This window comes from Gekko japonicus, unplaced genomic scaffold (assembly GCF_001447785.1).
Source record: "Gekko japonicus isolate JY-2015 unplaced genomic scaffold, Gekko_japonicus_V1.1 scaffold1079, whole genome shotgun sequence".
Classification (NCBI taxonomy): Eukaryota; Metazoa; Chordata; class Lepidosauria; order Squamata; family Gekkonidae; genus Gekko; species Gekko japonicus.
In genome coordinates, this window is record NW_015173705.1 from 32,911 (window position 1) to 49,061 (window position 16,151).

Consider the following 16,151-nt stretch of genomic DNA (forward strand, 5'->3'; position numbering starts at 1 on the left):
CATACTTCCAAGCTCCAGACAGTACCTTTGCTTTACATGTCGCTAACATTTTCAATACAAGGCCCTTCCATTTGGACTCTCTTTCTCCCACCAAGTCTTCATTGAGTTTGTTCTCAGAGGTGACCCACCTCAGGACATGAGATGTACGTGCCTACCACCTACCTCAATGATCTTCTAATCAGATCATTGTCCAGATCACAGGTCCTCCGGGACAACCAAACAGGTCTTCAACACCTAAGGGGTCCTGGAAATTCACCGGAAGAGCACCATCATCCACTGACAGGCCATCATCCATCTGGAGATGTTGATTAACATTGCTCAATACACTCTCTCCAGGAAGAACATCGCTTCAGTCTCAGGGCTGCAAGCACTCCCCTTTGACGTGTAACATGCATATCTGATGGCCCTGGTATACATACTGGGTCTCAAGATCTCCTGCATGGGGACTGTGACATGGGCCCAATTCCACTTCTGTCACCTTTAATAGCACCTACAGCTTTATCAAAGAGACACCCTTCAGTGTTATCACATAACTGTTCCATCCAGTATACATCACTTCTTCAGTTGGTGGCTCCAGGACTTCCATCTAATGGCAGGCACCCCATTTTCCAGAACCACACAGAATGAAAATCACTGCAGATGTCAGTCTCCTTGGCTGGGAGCACACTGCCATCACCAAGTTGCCCAAGGAAAGTGGAATGATATAGAGACAGGGCACAACATCAGTTAGTTGGCACTGAGAGCAATATGACTTGCTGTTCACTCCTTCCAAGTCTTGATAGCAGACTCATGTCTTTATCCTCATTAACATGAAGACAATGGTCCACATCAGCTTTCAGGGACAAATGAGGTTTCACTCAACAGGCAGAGTCCCATCTTCTTCTCACTCAGTATCTTCAGGGAATCTATAGCCTGAAGGCAGCCTGGCTCAGTCAGCAGGACCTGGATCCAGAAAAGTGGACTCTTAAACCCTGAGTCTTCTTTGTGGGGACCAGAAGGCCAGGGCTCTCATGCCTGGATCCCTTTCTTAACAAAAAGGTAACAAGATAACTATCCAGGTTACTACTGGAGGGAGTGGAGGGCAAGGATGCTTTCTCAGCTTCTAGGCCACAAGGGTTCCTCTATATCATTTGTAGCCAGGGTGCTCAACAAAATACAAAGAGAAGCAGTAGAGGTCATCTTCATAACACCACAGTACCCAAGGAGACCTGGTTCTCCAACTGGAAATGGCACAACAACTACTGTGGATCATCCCAACTGCCCACAACATCCTCCAATGGAGTCCTCTGTTCCATCCCAATCCAGGATGTCTCCACCTCTCTGCACAGAATATGAAAGGAGGGTGCTAGAGCAAAATAGCTATCAAGAAAAAGTCTTCAATATTACCTTGGCTTCTAGAAAGCCCTCTACACACAGGATCTATAAAGCCACTGGGAAGGCTTTCCACAGGTGGTGTTTCAGTAAGAAAACCAACGTATCTGCAGTAGGAATACCAGAGGATTTTTGTTTCATCCAGGATGGACTGGAATCAGACCCAGTAGTTTCTATCACCAGGCAGCAGCCACTCATGTCCTGCCTCAGGACCACCACCTTCCAGACCCAGCCATATAACTCCTTTCCTAAGGGGAACAGCTCTGTCCAGTTTTCCCACTCAGCATAATTTCTCTTTGTGGCATCTCCACAAGGTGTTGAGAGGTCTACACAAATCTCTGTTTGAAGCCTTGAGATCTATTCTGCTGAGAATTCTATTTTTCAAGGTAGGCTTTCTCAGACTCATAACCTTAGCCAGGAGGGTTTCAGAACTACCTGCTGTCTTGCTCAGAGATGAGCTTTGCTCCTTTCAGGAAGATTTGTTGACCTTACACAGTGATCCCTCTTTAATACTAAAGGGTAACTCTTTGTTCCACAGGGTTCAAGAGATCCATCTATCTTCATTCTGCCCTAATCCCAGCCATCCTAAGGAACATGACTGGCATAAGTAAGATGCCCAGAGGATTCTCCACATCTACCTTAAAACAGCAGCCTTCAGATATTCAGATACTTTGTCTCCTTCTTACTCAACAGCAAAGAAAACATAATTGTCAACCATAGCCAGGTGAATCATTTCCTTGGTTTACACCATTCAGCATCTTCTGGCACCCTCAAAAGTCACATTAGAGTGACCACTACTTTTGCAGCCATATCCATACATCCATTGCAGAAATCTGCAGGGCAATGACTTGGGTTTGCAAGTAATTAAAGACTGCACATATTTGCTTCATCTGAGGCTGCATTTAGCAGAATAGTTCTCCATATAATAGTTCCTCAATCATTCCTCTTCTCTCTGTTTTGCCCACTTGGAATAATAGAGCTTTTCAATATCCCATACAAATATACCTTTTCCACTGAAAGAGAACAAAACATTCCATCTACCATGACAGTTTCTTCTCATTAGTGAACTTGAAGATACCCTTCCCTGCTCTAGTTGGTGGAGAAATAACTGGAAAGAAACTCCAAAGATCGAGAAAGGAAATTGTCACATTTTTTCTCTTCTACTCTTCAGCCTTAAAGTATCTCCAGTTAGAGGTCTCCAGGGAGAATTTTATCTTCATCTGTGATTGCTGTACTAGAGGTGGATTCATCTTCCTCAGAAGCTTGGCAAGACATAAGCTGGGGGCGGTTGAGTACCTCCTCAGAACTGTGGACACCTTCGCAAAAATATTTTCATATGCCTTGCCCACAGAGCAAGGAGGAGGCACAATCCATAATCCACTGATGAGAAGAAACTGTCACAATAAATCCATAGTTGCAATCTATAAAACTGCTAAAAATTCTAGAAAGGTCTGTGGCATCCAAAGGCAAAGGTGAGTAATTTTTTTTTAAGATTTCCAAATCTAAAGCTATTAAACCACTTTTCAGATTTTCATTTGTTAGGTCAGTACATTAAATGTGGACTTCAATTAAATGTTATACCTTTTGGTCATCTATATGAATTTCATCTAACCCCTCTTCAGGCAGTGCATTATGGGATTCCACTGCTACAGTCTCTTGCAAGAGATCACGCTCCACAGCAAAAAGTACTGCATCATGTAGGGTTGGAAAGAACCGTGCTTTAGTAATACGCTGGTCAAAAAAATCATTCCTTTCAAAGGCTTTTATTACAGTGGCTGTGAGATGAAAAATGTATAAAGAATTACAAGCAGAAACACAATTAAAATACTGAGGCTTAAAATTATATTAGTAATCTAAAAATGACTGCATAAAGAATTACAACTATTTTTGTACTCACGGTGACAGGCTGCTATCAGGACTGTGATACCAATATTGTGAAACACATGGCAGAGCTGTAGAGGGAAACCAGCATATTAATACCTGTGATTTTCTCATTCTGTGTACAAGATAGATTTGATGTAAGGGTGTATGATACCATGTATTTCGTTTGCAGTTTTTGGACTTAGTAAGATGCTAGAACTACCTTCAAATAGTCCTTTGTCAGAAAGAAATTGTGGATTTACTATGAATGCTCCTTCTTCCTGGTAGATGAAGAGTATCCTTGCAAGAGTTACTGCTCTCACTCTTACTGCAAATTAGACATGATTGTCATCTCTTCTAGCTGGAGGAGGCCATTCCCAGTTTCACAGTACAGCACAGATTTTTTTAAACCCTCAATACTGCATTCTACAAAGAAATCCATGCTAATTTCCATAGATATGTCCTTCAACAGGGAGAAGAAAAAGAAAGGAGTACTGAGGATTCACACTATGCCTATGGAGGCCCTGGGAACCAGAGGCTAACTACCTGATCCTACCTGTGAACGGTGAGACAGTCCAGATGGGGCAGGATACCTTCAATCCACTGATGAGAAGAAACATTCAGGGTATGATGAATGTTCTTTTATCTACTGGTGGAGCAGGCATCCTGGTGAAGGATATTAAAACAGTATCCATATGGGTGAAAGATCTTGGTGCTAAAAACGACAAGGAAATAATTTGGAGCAGCCACCTCTTAAAAGCAGCATCAGAGGACACGTGTTCATAGTAGTTTAAAAAAAGGAAGAGACAGAGACCCAAGTGGCTACTTTGCAGATCTCTTACAAGAGGACATTAAAAAAATAAAAATAAATAAATAAGGGCAAACCAAAATACAAGCAGGAGCATTTCCATTTGCGTCTCTCGGTAGTAACTTCCAAACAAACTCACAAGCTTCTTGTTTACCAACCTAATATAATTATCATCTCATCTATTCTGTAAAACTGACCTAGATCAGATAAATCAGCTTGTCTTCAACACCTAAACACCAACTCTTTCAACTTTGTTCTTTAGCTGCTGTTTTGTAAGGGTTGGAATCTTCTCCAGTTTAACAAGGCTCACATAAAATTTAAAAGTAGCCTTCTGGATTATGGTTGGAATGCATTGAGCACCCCTGAGGTTAAAAAGAATTCTCAGTGTCATCAATAAACTTTTAGCCTTATCAATGTTTGCCTGGATATGAAAAGACCAGTCCAGATTAAAATCAAATCCAGATTAAAACTATATCAAATGCCTAAAGATTTAAAGTGTCACACTTGATTTATTTCCCACATATAACTCAAGTCTCAATATTAGTCTGCCTGGAAGATGAAAAAACATTATTTTAGTTTTTTCATAATTTATATTCAAAAGTTAATGTGAATAATATTGAAATAAGGCAAACTTAAACTGAAGAATCCTGAGGGGAAACTGCTTTTGAATGATTCCTTTGATAACTATGTAGAACCCTATAAAGGTCCTTTGCAGGGAATGATAAGAGAAGCCCCCTTCTTGCATGGATGAGAAGTACTGTGCCCCTTTCCTGCTCAAAATGGTGCAAAGAGTTTACATCTTCTGTGTGTTGGGATGCAAGCCTTGGTTAGACTGGCACGGGGAAAATCAAAGACCTCCCTAGTTCCTGTGGAGACAAACATGCCTTCTTTCTTCTTACAACAAAAGGAGAAAAGTGTCTTACATCCTATTGGTGGAACACCTTCTAGATGACAGTGGGTTGTCATTAATCCTCAATCGTATCTGAAAGATTCTAAAATCTTCATCCCATCCCCAGGAGCCTCCAGTTGGTTCAGATGATAAAATAATCCTGTACCTGGATCAGTGTTCCCTCTAAGCTGAGTTAGTGTGAGCGGGCTCACAGTTTTTTAGCCTCCAGCTCACACATTTTTGTCTTAGCTCAGGAAGGAGGACTCCAGAGCAAACTAATTTATGCAGTAGCCAAATCGCTCGCTCACATCTTTAGTGCCAGTAGCTCACAAAGTAGAATATTTGCTCACAAGACTTCACATCTTAGAGGGAGCATTGACCTGGATATTGTGTGTAAGAGGAAGAACAGGTTTCTTACTTATGGTGTTCTTCAAGTGGTCAGTGGAATACTCATGCCTACACAGAGTATCACTCAGAATCTTCAAGAGCTAAAGTGAAACTGATATGCTTTCAGTTGTGTTGTCTGCTACCATCCTGATGGCAGGCATAGAACACATGCCTCAAGTAGGAGGAGCTACAACTTTCTGCTCAATTGTTCCCAAAACCAACACAAGAGACTAAAGCAAGCACTTCTGTAGTGGTTTTGTGACTGCACAAACGATCACCAGTCACAGATAAGAAACCTGTTCCCTTTCTGTACATCACACACATTGGAGAAATAGCAGGAGGACTTATCTGGATTTGGGAACAGATAGATCCAGTTAAAAAACAGAGATCAACACTAATTAACCAAAAGATGCATTTCATTGTACTCCAATGTCAAAAGCATAATGTCCCAGAAACTTAGATGATTGCAACCACATGCCAGCTTTACAAATATCAGTAATGGAAACACCATGAAGGAAAACCATAGACATAGCAGAGTATCCCAAGCACAGAAGAAAGCTGAAGAGGACTTATCTGATAACACAACTTTATCAATAATACAGTCCAATTACTGAAGTGTTGTGAGGAAACTTAGCATCCCTTCCATGAACCACAATAACAAGGTTACAATATTTCCTAAACAGAGTAGTTCTGTCCACATAAATGCAAGGGCATACTGCACATCTAAGAAGTGCAAGACCCTTTCACATTCAGAGAAAGGAGGGGGGTGGGAATAACTGATATATTAATGTCCCAAGAAAGGTGAAACACTGATACAGCTTTCAGTAGAGAAGCAGCATCAAGGTGAAGGGTAATTCTATCTTTATGAAAAATGAGGTATGGGGGACCAGCCCTGAAAGTACATCATTCACTAGCTTATTGAATGGAAATGACAGCAGAAGAAAGGTGAACTTTAAGAAGAGAAACTGGGAATCACATATTCCTCAAAGGGAAGAGGCTTGAGTGATAAGATAACCGGTTGAAGATCCAGAGTTAGAATATATGAAACAGAATGTGGAATGCATCTCTCTGCACCTTTAAAAAGCTGCTTTACTGAAGGCTACAAGGAACAAAATGATCTTTGATGGCTGATTTTGAAGCTGAGTAAGTATAGTTTCAGCAAACAGAAGCTAACATCTTGTCAGATACTCCAAAATAGAGGACTCCAGGCAGATCAACTGGTTCCAGTTCCTGAAAGTGGCAAAGAAAGAAAGACAGTGCCAATTTGCTTCACAGGAACACCAAGTAGAGTCCCCACGGCTTTCCACAAGATTTGCTGTAGAGAAGGAGAGGCACTGATATGCTACGTCATCAAGTGAAGTGTATGCATGTTTGATAAACCACTGTGCCTAAGTTAGAAAAGAGTGATCACTGTGAGGTCTACTGAGGATGGGGTATAAACCCAATCTCTTCTTCTTCATCATCATCTTCTTCCTCCTCCTCCTATCAGGGGAATCTGCAGAGTGCTGTCCCGCATTAATCTGTTGCTTGGATAGGCAGATGGCCTCAACCTGAAGAAGTTTTGCTAGATTCTTCTTATCCTTAGGAAGAAGATCAATATAAGCTGTAATCTTTTCCTTTTTTAAAAATACTTTATTTTCAGTTTTATAGAAGTATTACATTCCATCTATATATTTTACATATAAAATAGAATCTTATACATTCGTTAAATCTTCTATCCATTTATACACCCTTAACCATCTCTTGGTATGTACCTTTTCATTTTTGTTTTGAAGCCTCAGACTCAAATCATCCATTTGTGCTAACTCTAGTATTTTCAGTGTTAGGTCTTCTCTGGAAGGTATTATATCAGATTTCCGATTTTTAGCCAATAACAAACGAGCAGCGGTTATTATATAAGCCAGTAAATAAGTTTCTTGCGTGTTATATCCCTCCGGGATCATATTTAACAGATATATTTCAGGTTTTAATGCTAAATTTCCCCCCAAGATTTCTTGGATTATCTTCCACACCATTTTCCAAAAGCCTTGTATCTTCCTACATTTCCACCACATATGATAAAAGGTCCCTATATTAGCTTTGCACTTCCAACATTGGCTGGAGTAACCAGGATAACATTTAGCTATTTTATCCGGGGACCAGTACCACCTGTGGAACATTTTATATAATTTTTCTTTATAGGAAATGGCTCTCATATACTTAACCGATTTCCAAGTTTTTGACCATTGGTCAAATTCTATATTCTCTCCTAGCTCTTTCAGTCAAGTAATCATAACTGCTTTAACGGCTTCATCTTGTTCATAATCATCCAACAAAAACCTATAGAGCTTCTGCATCAGTTTATCATTTCATAACTTTTCTTCTGTCTTTAACTTATTTTTACTTAACAAAGTTTGGTAGCTTTCTTTCTTACTCATTGTTATTATTAATGATGGGCTAATAAATGCTTCTAGGGGGGAAACCCATCTTGGAGTTTTCCTATAAAATCTCTCTTTTATACTACTCCAGGTTTTATTCAATGCTCCTCTTAACAGATGTCTTCCAAAATTTAAATGTATTTTATCTTTTCCGTACTATATATATGCGTGCCACCCCATGTACAGATCAGTTACAAGGACTTGCTGAAGCTTTCATCTTTTCCTAGAGGAAAAGTTGGTATCCACCCATAATGGCTCCATAGTTGGCAATCCTCAGGTTCAGTGCTGATGAGGAGTACACTTTCCTGCTTATAGCATTGATCTTACAAGCTTCACGGTCTGCAGGTGCAGAGTGGGCCCCTGGTCACTGACGTTCCCGCATTTCTTCTGCTATTAACAATGAGGCTGGGGGGGGAGTGAAGAGGTATAGGCATCCCTTTTGCTGAACCCTGTAAAGGTTCTAAACCTTTTTAGAAGTTGCAGGGATGGTTGCTGGTTTCTCCCAAATTGATTTGGATATGTCAAGTACTCCTTCCAGCATGGGGAAAGCAATAGTGCCTGGAGACTGTATTCAGTCTGCCCAAAATTTTATTCTCGGGCTTTGTTGTTGAGAAGGTAACTTTAATATTTACTGACTGTACCATATGCATCATTTGCTCTGAGTATAAGCGAAGATCCTTATTCGGAGATATCAAGCCCATATCACCTATTGAATCATTAGGAAAGGGATCTGATGGCAACCCAGAGCTCTGTCCAGAGCAAGAAACTGTGCCTTTCTCTTCAGAGTCAGAAAAGGTAAGTGGCTATCACTGAACCGATAGATGTGGAGGAAAACTCCAGGTGGGAGCAAATGGCATGGATGCACACTTTATAGATGATACCTGCTTCGAATACGAGTAAGGAAGCCTTGGTTGATCACCTCATTCCTGGGGACCAAAGATGGGAAATAAAATAAATATTGCTGCCAGGGTGGCATGGAGTCTTATGCGCTGGTTCTGATCACGTAGCCTGTGCTGTGATGTCTGAAGGGTGCTCAGGTTCAAGTTCCCCCTCTGAGAAGGATGGTGTTGGAGAAAGCATATGAAACAATGGAGTGCGTGGAGGAGGTAAGTCCTCTGGACTTGGATCCAGAGTTGTAACTATAGGTGGAACCAATATCATAGTAATCAGAACCCACAAAGACGTGCTCTGAATGGGAGACTTTGGAACCAACCTATGTCTTTCAGGATATTTGGTTTTTGTTTTCATCTTCTTAATGGGCATTTTGGATGTGCATTTCCTTGGAGACTTTTCTACGAAATGACCCCTGGCTTTGCATACCACCAATTTGGATCAGTGCAGGCGCATAATCCCATGGGTGTGATGCACAGAGACCACGAAGAAGATCCACTGATATACACTTTGTGAATACTCTCGATGCTGTTGCTAGGCCAAATTGTAAAACATTGTATTCATAAACCACACCCCCAAATATGAACCTCAGGCATTTTCTGCATGACTTAGGATATCATGGGCATCCTGTTGTTGTTGTTCAGTCGCATAGTCGAGCCCGACTCTTCGCAGCCCCATGGACCAGATCACGCCAGGCCCTCCTGTCTTCTGCTGTCCTCTGAAGTTTGCTCAATGTCATGTTCGTTACATCTATGACACTGTCTAACTATCTCATCCTTTGCCGTCCCCATCTTCTTTGACCTTCAATCTTTCCCAGCATCAGGGTCTTCTCCAGTGAGTGCTCCCTTCTCATTTGGTGGCCAAAGTATTTGAGCTTCAGTTTCATTATCTGGCCTTCCACGGAACAGTCAGGGTTGATTTCTTTTAGGATTGACTGATTTGATCTTCTTGCAGTCCAAGGGACTTTTAAGAGTCTTCTCCAGCACCATAGTTCAAAAGAATCTATTCTTCGGCGCTCGGCCTTCCTTATAGTCCAACTCTCGCAGCCATACATGACTACTGGGAATACCATTGCTTTGATCATGCGGACTTTTGTTGGCAGGGTGATGTCTCTACTTTTTATCATGCTGTTTAGGTTTGCCATCGCTTTCCTCCCAAGAAGCAGGCGTCTTTTAATTTCATGGCTGCTGTCACAGTCTGCGGTGATCTGGGATCCCAGGAACGTGAAGTCTGTCACTACTTCCACGACTTCCCCTTCTATTTGTCAAGGAGTGATGGGGTCGGATGCCATGATCTTAGTTTTTTTGATGTTGAGCTTCAAGCCCACTTTTGCGCTCTCCTCTTTTACCCTAAGTAAGAGGGTCTTTAGGTCCTCTTCACTTTCTGCCATTAGAGTGGTATCGTCTCTGCATATCTGAGGTTGTAAACTTGAGTAGAAACTCAAAAAGGTGTTCCAGTGATGGATATAGACATTGTATTGGTACAATATGTGAACTGAGAGCTTTAATTCTGCAGTGTGTGTGTGTGTGTGTTACATGCTACCAAGTCACTACTGACTTATGGTGACCCTATGAATTAATGGCCTCAGAAACATACTATTGCTAACAGCCCTGCTCACAATCTAAGGGCTATGGCTTCTTTTATTGAGTCAATCCATCTCATGTTGGGTCTCCTTTTTCTCCTGTTGCCTTCCACTTTTCCAGGCATTATTGTCTTTTCCAGTGATGCTTGTCTACTCATAATGTGACCAAAGTACGATAGGCTCTGTTTAAACAGTACAAGGGGTCTTTCCAAGCCAGCTGGTTCAGCAAGAAACAGGCAATCGAAAATATAAAATGTAGAAATTAAAGTCATCTTTCTTTAATTGGGCTTATCGGGGGCTTTTTAAAAAAGAAGAAGAAGAAGTGCAGGAACTCTCAAGAGGGAAATGAAGTTTCATGAACTTTTAAACACTTTCAAAAATAATTTTGTTGAAGAGGTTCTGGAACTCTTTTCCGGCACATTTCTGCAGAAAAAAAGCCCTGGCTTATCCATTATTTCTCTAAGTTACAAACTGTGGTCAAGACAAATCATATTAAACTAAGTAACGGTGCCTGGTTGAAGAGTTCAGTATGGGAGAATTGGTTCCTCAGTGCAGGCTCATGCAGTATGCTATCATTTAAAAAATAAAACTGATTCCTGAAGTAGGGCTGCCAAGTCCCCTCGGGGGGCGGAAATCCCCCTGCCGCAGAGGCCCGTTCCCCGACGCCGGGGAATCGGGCCCCGGGGGGAACCCCGCCCCAGCGTACACGTCACAGGGAAGTGACGTTATGATGCCGGGCACGCTGGGGGCGGGGCCACGGCCATACAAGGGGAAACGCTATGGTTTTCCCTTGTGTGGTCATGGCCCCGCCCCCAGCATGCCCGGTGTCATGATGTCACTTCCCTGTGTCATGTATGCGGCGCGTGCGCGCTTTGTGCACACACGCACCAGGAGCCACCCCAGAGTCCCCCACCAGCAAGGTAAGTCCGACTTGGCAACCCTATCCTGAAGAACAGTTCTGAGGATCTTCAACAAAGAGTTGCCGGAATATGAATCCGTAGAATTTCCCTTCATCTTTGTTTTGTTTGTATTTTGTTAACTTCTTATATTTTGATATTTATACCCCACTTTTCTCCTCAAAATGATGGATAACATCACCCCCTCCTCCATTTCATCCTCACAGCAACTCTGAGGTGTAGGTGAGGCTGAGAGAGACCTGCCCAAGGTCACCCAGCAAGTTTCTAGCTATGATGATGAGGACATCATTTTTTGGTGTTAGTTCTATGAGGTGTTGTAGGTCTTCATAGAACCGGTCCACTTCAGCCTCTTCTGCATCAGTGGTTGGGGCATAGACTTAGATTACTGTGATGTTGAATGGTTTGCCTTGGAATCGGACCGAAATCATTCTGTCATTTTTCAGATTGTATCCCAGTACTGACTTTTGCACTCTCTTGTTGACTATAAAGGCCACACCATTTTTTCTACAGGATTCCTGGCCACAGTAGTAGATATAATGGTCTTCTGAGTTAAATTCACCCATTCCTGTCCACTTTAGTTCACTCATTCCTAAGATATCGATGTTCAGTCTTGCCATCTCATTTTTGACCATGTCAAGCTTACCTTGATTCGCAGATCTTACATTCCAGGTTCCTATGCAGTATTCACTCTTACTGGGGTTACTTGTACTTGTCCTCTGCTCTTCCCCAGTAGCATATTGGACATCTTCCGACCTGAGGGGCTCATCTTCCGGCGTCATATCTTTTAGCCTTTTGATACTGTCCATGGGGTTTTCTTGGCAAAAATACTGGAGTGGGTTGCCATTTCCTTCTCCAGGGGATCACGCTTGGTCTGAGTTCTCTGCTGTGGCCTGTCTGTCTTGGGTGGCCCTCCATGGCATAGCCCACAGCCTCATCGAACCACGCAAGCCCCCTCGCCACGACAAGGCAGTGATCCATGAGGGGGCATCCTAGTGTAACGCATTTGTCAATGTCATAGATCCTCCTCTATTGCTGCTTGATGTTGAGGTTTATGTTGAGGAGGTTTATTTATTTATTTATTTTTGTATTTCTATACTGCCTTTCCCCGAAGGGCTCTGGGTGGTGTACAACACTGTTTAAAACACAGTTTTACAGATATATATAAAATTTGTTTATAACCCCTTTAAATCAATTGTTAAGAGCATTCTGATGGCATAGGTAAATTATTAATTCCTCTCATGGGAAGGTAGATCAGGGCCAGATATGATAGTAAACTGTTGCTATCCTCAACCATAGGCCTGGTGGAACATCTCTGTTTTGCAAGCCCTGCAGAACTGTCTGAAGGCCCGCAGGGCACAGATGTCACCAGGTAAATAGTTCCACCAGGCAGGAGCCAGGGCCGAAAAGGCCCTGGCTCTGGTCAAGGATAGCTAGATGTCCTTTGGGCTAGGGACAACCAGTAGATTCTGATCTTCCGATCACAAGACTCTTTGGGGGATATAACAGGAGAGGCGGTCCTGCAGGTATGTTGGTCTCAGACCATGTAGGGCTTTATAGGTTAAAACCAAAACCTTGAAGTGGATCCAGTACTCAACTTGGAGCCAATGCAGCTGGTGAAGCACCGGCTGGATATGTGCTGTTGTTGGGGTACATGTAAGCACCTGCACCACTGAATTTTGGACAAGCTGTAGTTTCTGGGTCAGCTTCAAGGGTAGCCCCATGTAGAGCGAGTTGCAGTAATCCAGCCTAGAAGTGATTGTTGCATGGATCACTGTGGCTAAGTCGGCATGGGAGAGCTGGGGGGGCCAGTTGCCTGACATGGCGCAGTTGTAAAAATGCCAGTGTGGCAACCTTTGTGATCTGGGCCTACATAGATAGAGATGCATGCAGGTTCACACATAGACTCTTGACAGTTGGTTCCAGTGTTAAAGGCACACCATAAAGAATCAGGAGCTGGTACCCCGACCTCAGATTCCCCAACCACCACAAGACCTCTGTCTTCGAAGGGTTCAGTCTCAGAAGACTGTGCTTCAACCATCCAACCACGGCATCCAGATCGTCGGTCAGATTTAGCAGGACGGTATCTGGCTAACAGATATAGCTGGGTGTCATCAGCTTACTGGTGAGAATGCACCCTGAAACGCCACACCAGCTGGGTGAGGAGGTGCATATAAATGTTAAACAGCATATGGGAGAGGATCAGCCCTTGGGGAACCTCACACCAAAGGGTGTCTTTCCTAGCACCACTCTCTGTCCCTAACCCTGGAGGAAGGAGGTAAGCCCCTTCAAGGATGTTCCACGGACTCCTTCGTTGGTGAGGCGGTGGGCCAACAGGTCATACCTTACTGTGTTGAACGTTGTTAATAACAGCAACAACGACCCACCTCAATTCAGCTGATCGTGTAGGATGCAGTTCCAACACTTCCAGTTTAGAAAAGTCAGAGGAGTGGTGCTTGAGCCTCAATGCTGGTAGTTTGGCCAATCTCAGGTAATGCTCTGTGTCACTCGGAGGCAATGGCCAGTGTTGAGGGGACGCTGGTGCAATGTCCTTGATGCTGCTTGTTTGATTCCATGGTCATCCCAAGGTCGAATCAACTGCGGTGAGTTACATCGGCACTGAGGCGACCTGGATCTTCTATCACAACCCTTGGTGGGATGTTCTCTATGTTGAGGAAAATGCCCGCAGCCAGGAGATGACGAACGTCTCAGAGAGATGCCTTCTGGAAATGTTTGGTCTTTTTCTTTGCTTTTTAAGCAGGCAGCTCTGAGGCTACGTGTTGGGCTGCTGATGCTTCAGGTGCTTGAAGTATCAAGACTGGCACAGACGATACCAATGGGGCTTTCACCATCTTTTCTAGGCCCTCGTGGTTCTTTTCAGTGGGGTTTGAAGCTCCTAAAGCTCTCTCCCACAAAGCTGCCTTTAAACAGGCTGCTCTCCCTTCTCTGTCCTTTGGAGTTAGCAGTTGGCAAGCTGGACAAGTGGCTGTATTATGGACTTTGCTCGAACATAATAAACAAGCATAATGTTTGTTTTGTGCCATCTTGACCCCACAGTCTTGACATTTTTTTTAATAAAGCCATCTGACTCACTCTGTGAGGTAAGTCATTCCTCAGGACATTGCTAAAATTTAGCTTGCCGAAACACGCCCTCTCCTTACGGCAGCAAGAAGAGAACTGCAGAAAGAGTGCTTCCCCTTCTGGTCACATGATAATTTGAGTGGGAAAAATCTTCAGGCAGTTAGAAGGGAGCGGAAGCACTCTTGGGATCTAGAAAATTCTTTTAAGAGCTTGCTAGCTCTTTTCCCTGGCTGGCCTGCACACGTGTAGTCCCATGTGGGACTGCACAGAAGCCACGACAATGAACACAGAGAATTAAGCTCTGTAAAAGTGATGAGAAGAAAAGGCTGAGAAGATGTCCTTTTTTCCCCTTTATGGCTTCTTTGACCTGGGGGGGGGAGGCATTCAAGTCGCTAGTGCTCACAAGCTTTGAGAACTATAACTACAGTGACCAGTAAGAAGTGAGCTTCGCAGATGAGATCTGTCAATGAGAAGTTGCCAGACTTAATGCCTGCTCTCTCTGCCTTAATTTTCAAATACTGCTGAGGCAAACTTTCTAGGGGGAAAGGCATACAGAAGATTTCAAGGTCAATATGCTTTTTGTACATACTAGGCCCAATCTTGTCAGGTCTCAGGAGGTAAACAGCATTGGCCATGGTCAATATTTGGAAGGGAGACCACCAAGGAATACCAGGGTTGTGACGTAGAGATGGGCAATGGCAAACCACCTCTTGCCTTGAAAACCATACGGGGTTGCCATAAGTCAGCTGTGACTTGTCAGGAAAAAAAAAAACACCCCCCTGCATATATCTTATTATTTCCACTGCATCACAAAGAAATTTGAATTTTGTAATTGACTGGAAAGTCAAATAAGTCAACTTTTAGAAGGGAGGATGTGCAAGTCAGAGATAGAAAACACCTAAGGATTTTGATTCTCCTCTCCTCATATAAGTCTTGGAAGTTCATCCGGTCTGCTTTGATGACATGAATTCCCTCTCCAGTACTGCTACTGAAGGCTGTAGAAGATGTTCTAGGCACCTGTATCTTGTCCCTCCTTGTCTGTCTATATGTGCTGTGCCATGTTACTGTCTGGCTGAACTAATACATGTAACCTCTAAAGACACAGAAGCAGAGCTTGCAGAACTAGACACATATTCTGAAACTCCAGTTACTTTATGCTGCGAGCTATTAGACTCTTACAGCAGGCTTCTCTAGCCCAACAGGTACAGCCCAAATGAGCATCACATTCTCATTCCATCCATTACACGCAAGTTTCAGGGTTGTTCAGTTTCAATTTTCCTCTAAGCCACACAAGGAAGAAATAAATCCTTTAATCTCCTCTTGGTTCTGGTATTCAAAACCACTTCCACTGCTCTGCTTTTTCCTTTAAAATGCTAGCACCCTAATGGGAGAGCCAATTATAAACAGGAAAATCAAATGGAGGCTCAAAGATTAAATCCCAAGCAAACAAAGGCTGCATAAACCTCTCATTTGCATTTTGGGTGTGACCATGTCATCTTGGTCTTGTCTGTTTTAGTACTTTGAAAGGAGTGCAGATAAATGCCTGTGAGCTGGCCACCATCAGAAGAATTTGATAACACTGTATATCAGAGGGATGCCAAGAGTTGTAATTAATTAACTAACTTGTCAGACTCCACACCTTAGAGGGAGCATTGCTTGTAATTGCATGCTGTGATGTAGAATGAACAACCACAAAGGTCTGGAATAAAATCTGACCCACATGATCAAGCCTTTGCAGCTAATTCATGTAATTTTGCAGCTGTATCATGTAATTTTGTATACTGAACGCACTTGGTGCCTTATGTGAGCCGCCCTGAGCCCGCGGGGAGGGCGGGCTATAAATGTCACAAATAAATAAATAAATATCTATTCCTGTAGTTGGTCTAATGGATAAGATCTGTTCTGGTAATTCTATAATTAACCCATTAAGAAATCTGCATTTCCCCCCTCT

The 16,151-nt window shown here is 42.9% G+C and overlaps 1 protein-coding gene across 1 annotated transcript in view; it reads right to left on the reverse strand.

Annotated features, from left to right (window-relative positions):
• The window catches only part of SLC26A8 (solute carrier family 26 (anion exchanger), member 8), a 90,418-nt gene that overhangs the window by 10,174 nt on the left and 64,093 nt on the right, over positions 1-16,151 (reverse strand). The window contains exons 17-18 of the mRNA XM_015423277.1: positions 3,269-3,323; positions 2,953-3,146 (exon numbers count right to left, since the gene is read on the reverse strand). Coding sequence (XP_015278763.1) covers positions 2,953-3,146; positions 3,269-3,323 — 249 coding nt within the window. The remainder of the gene's footprint in view (positions 1-2,952; positions 3,147-3,268; positions 3,324-16,151) is intronic.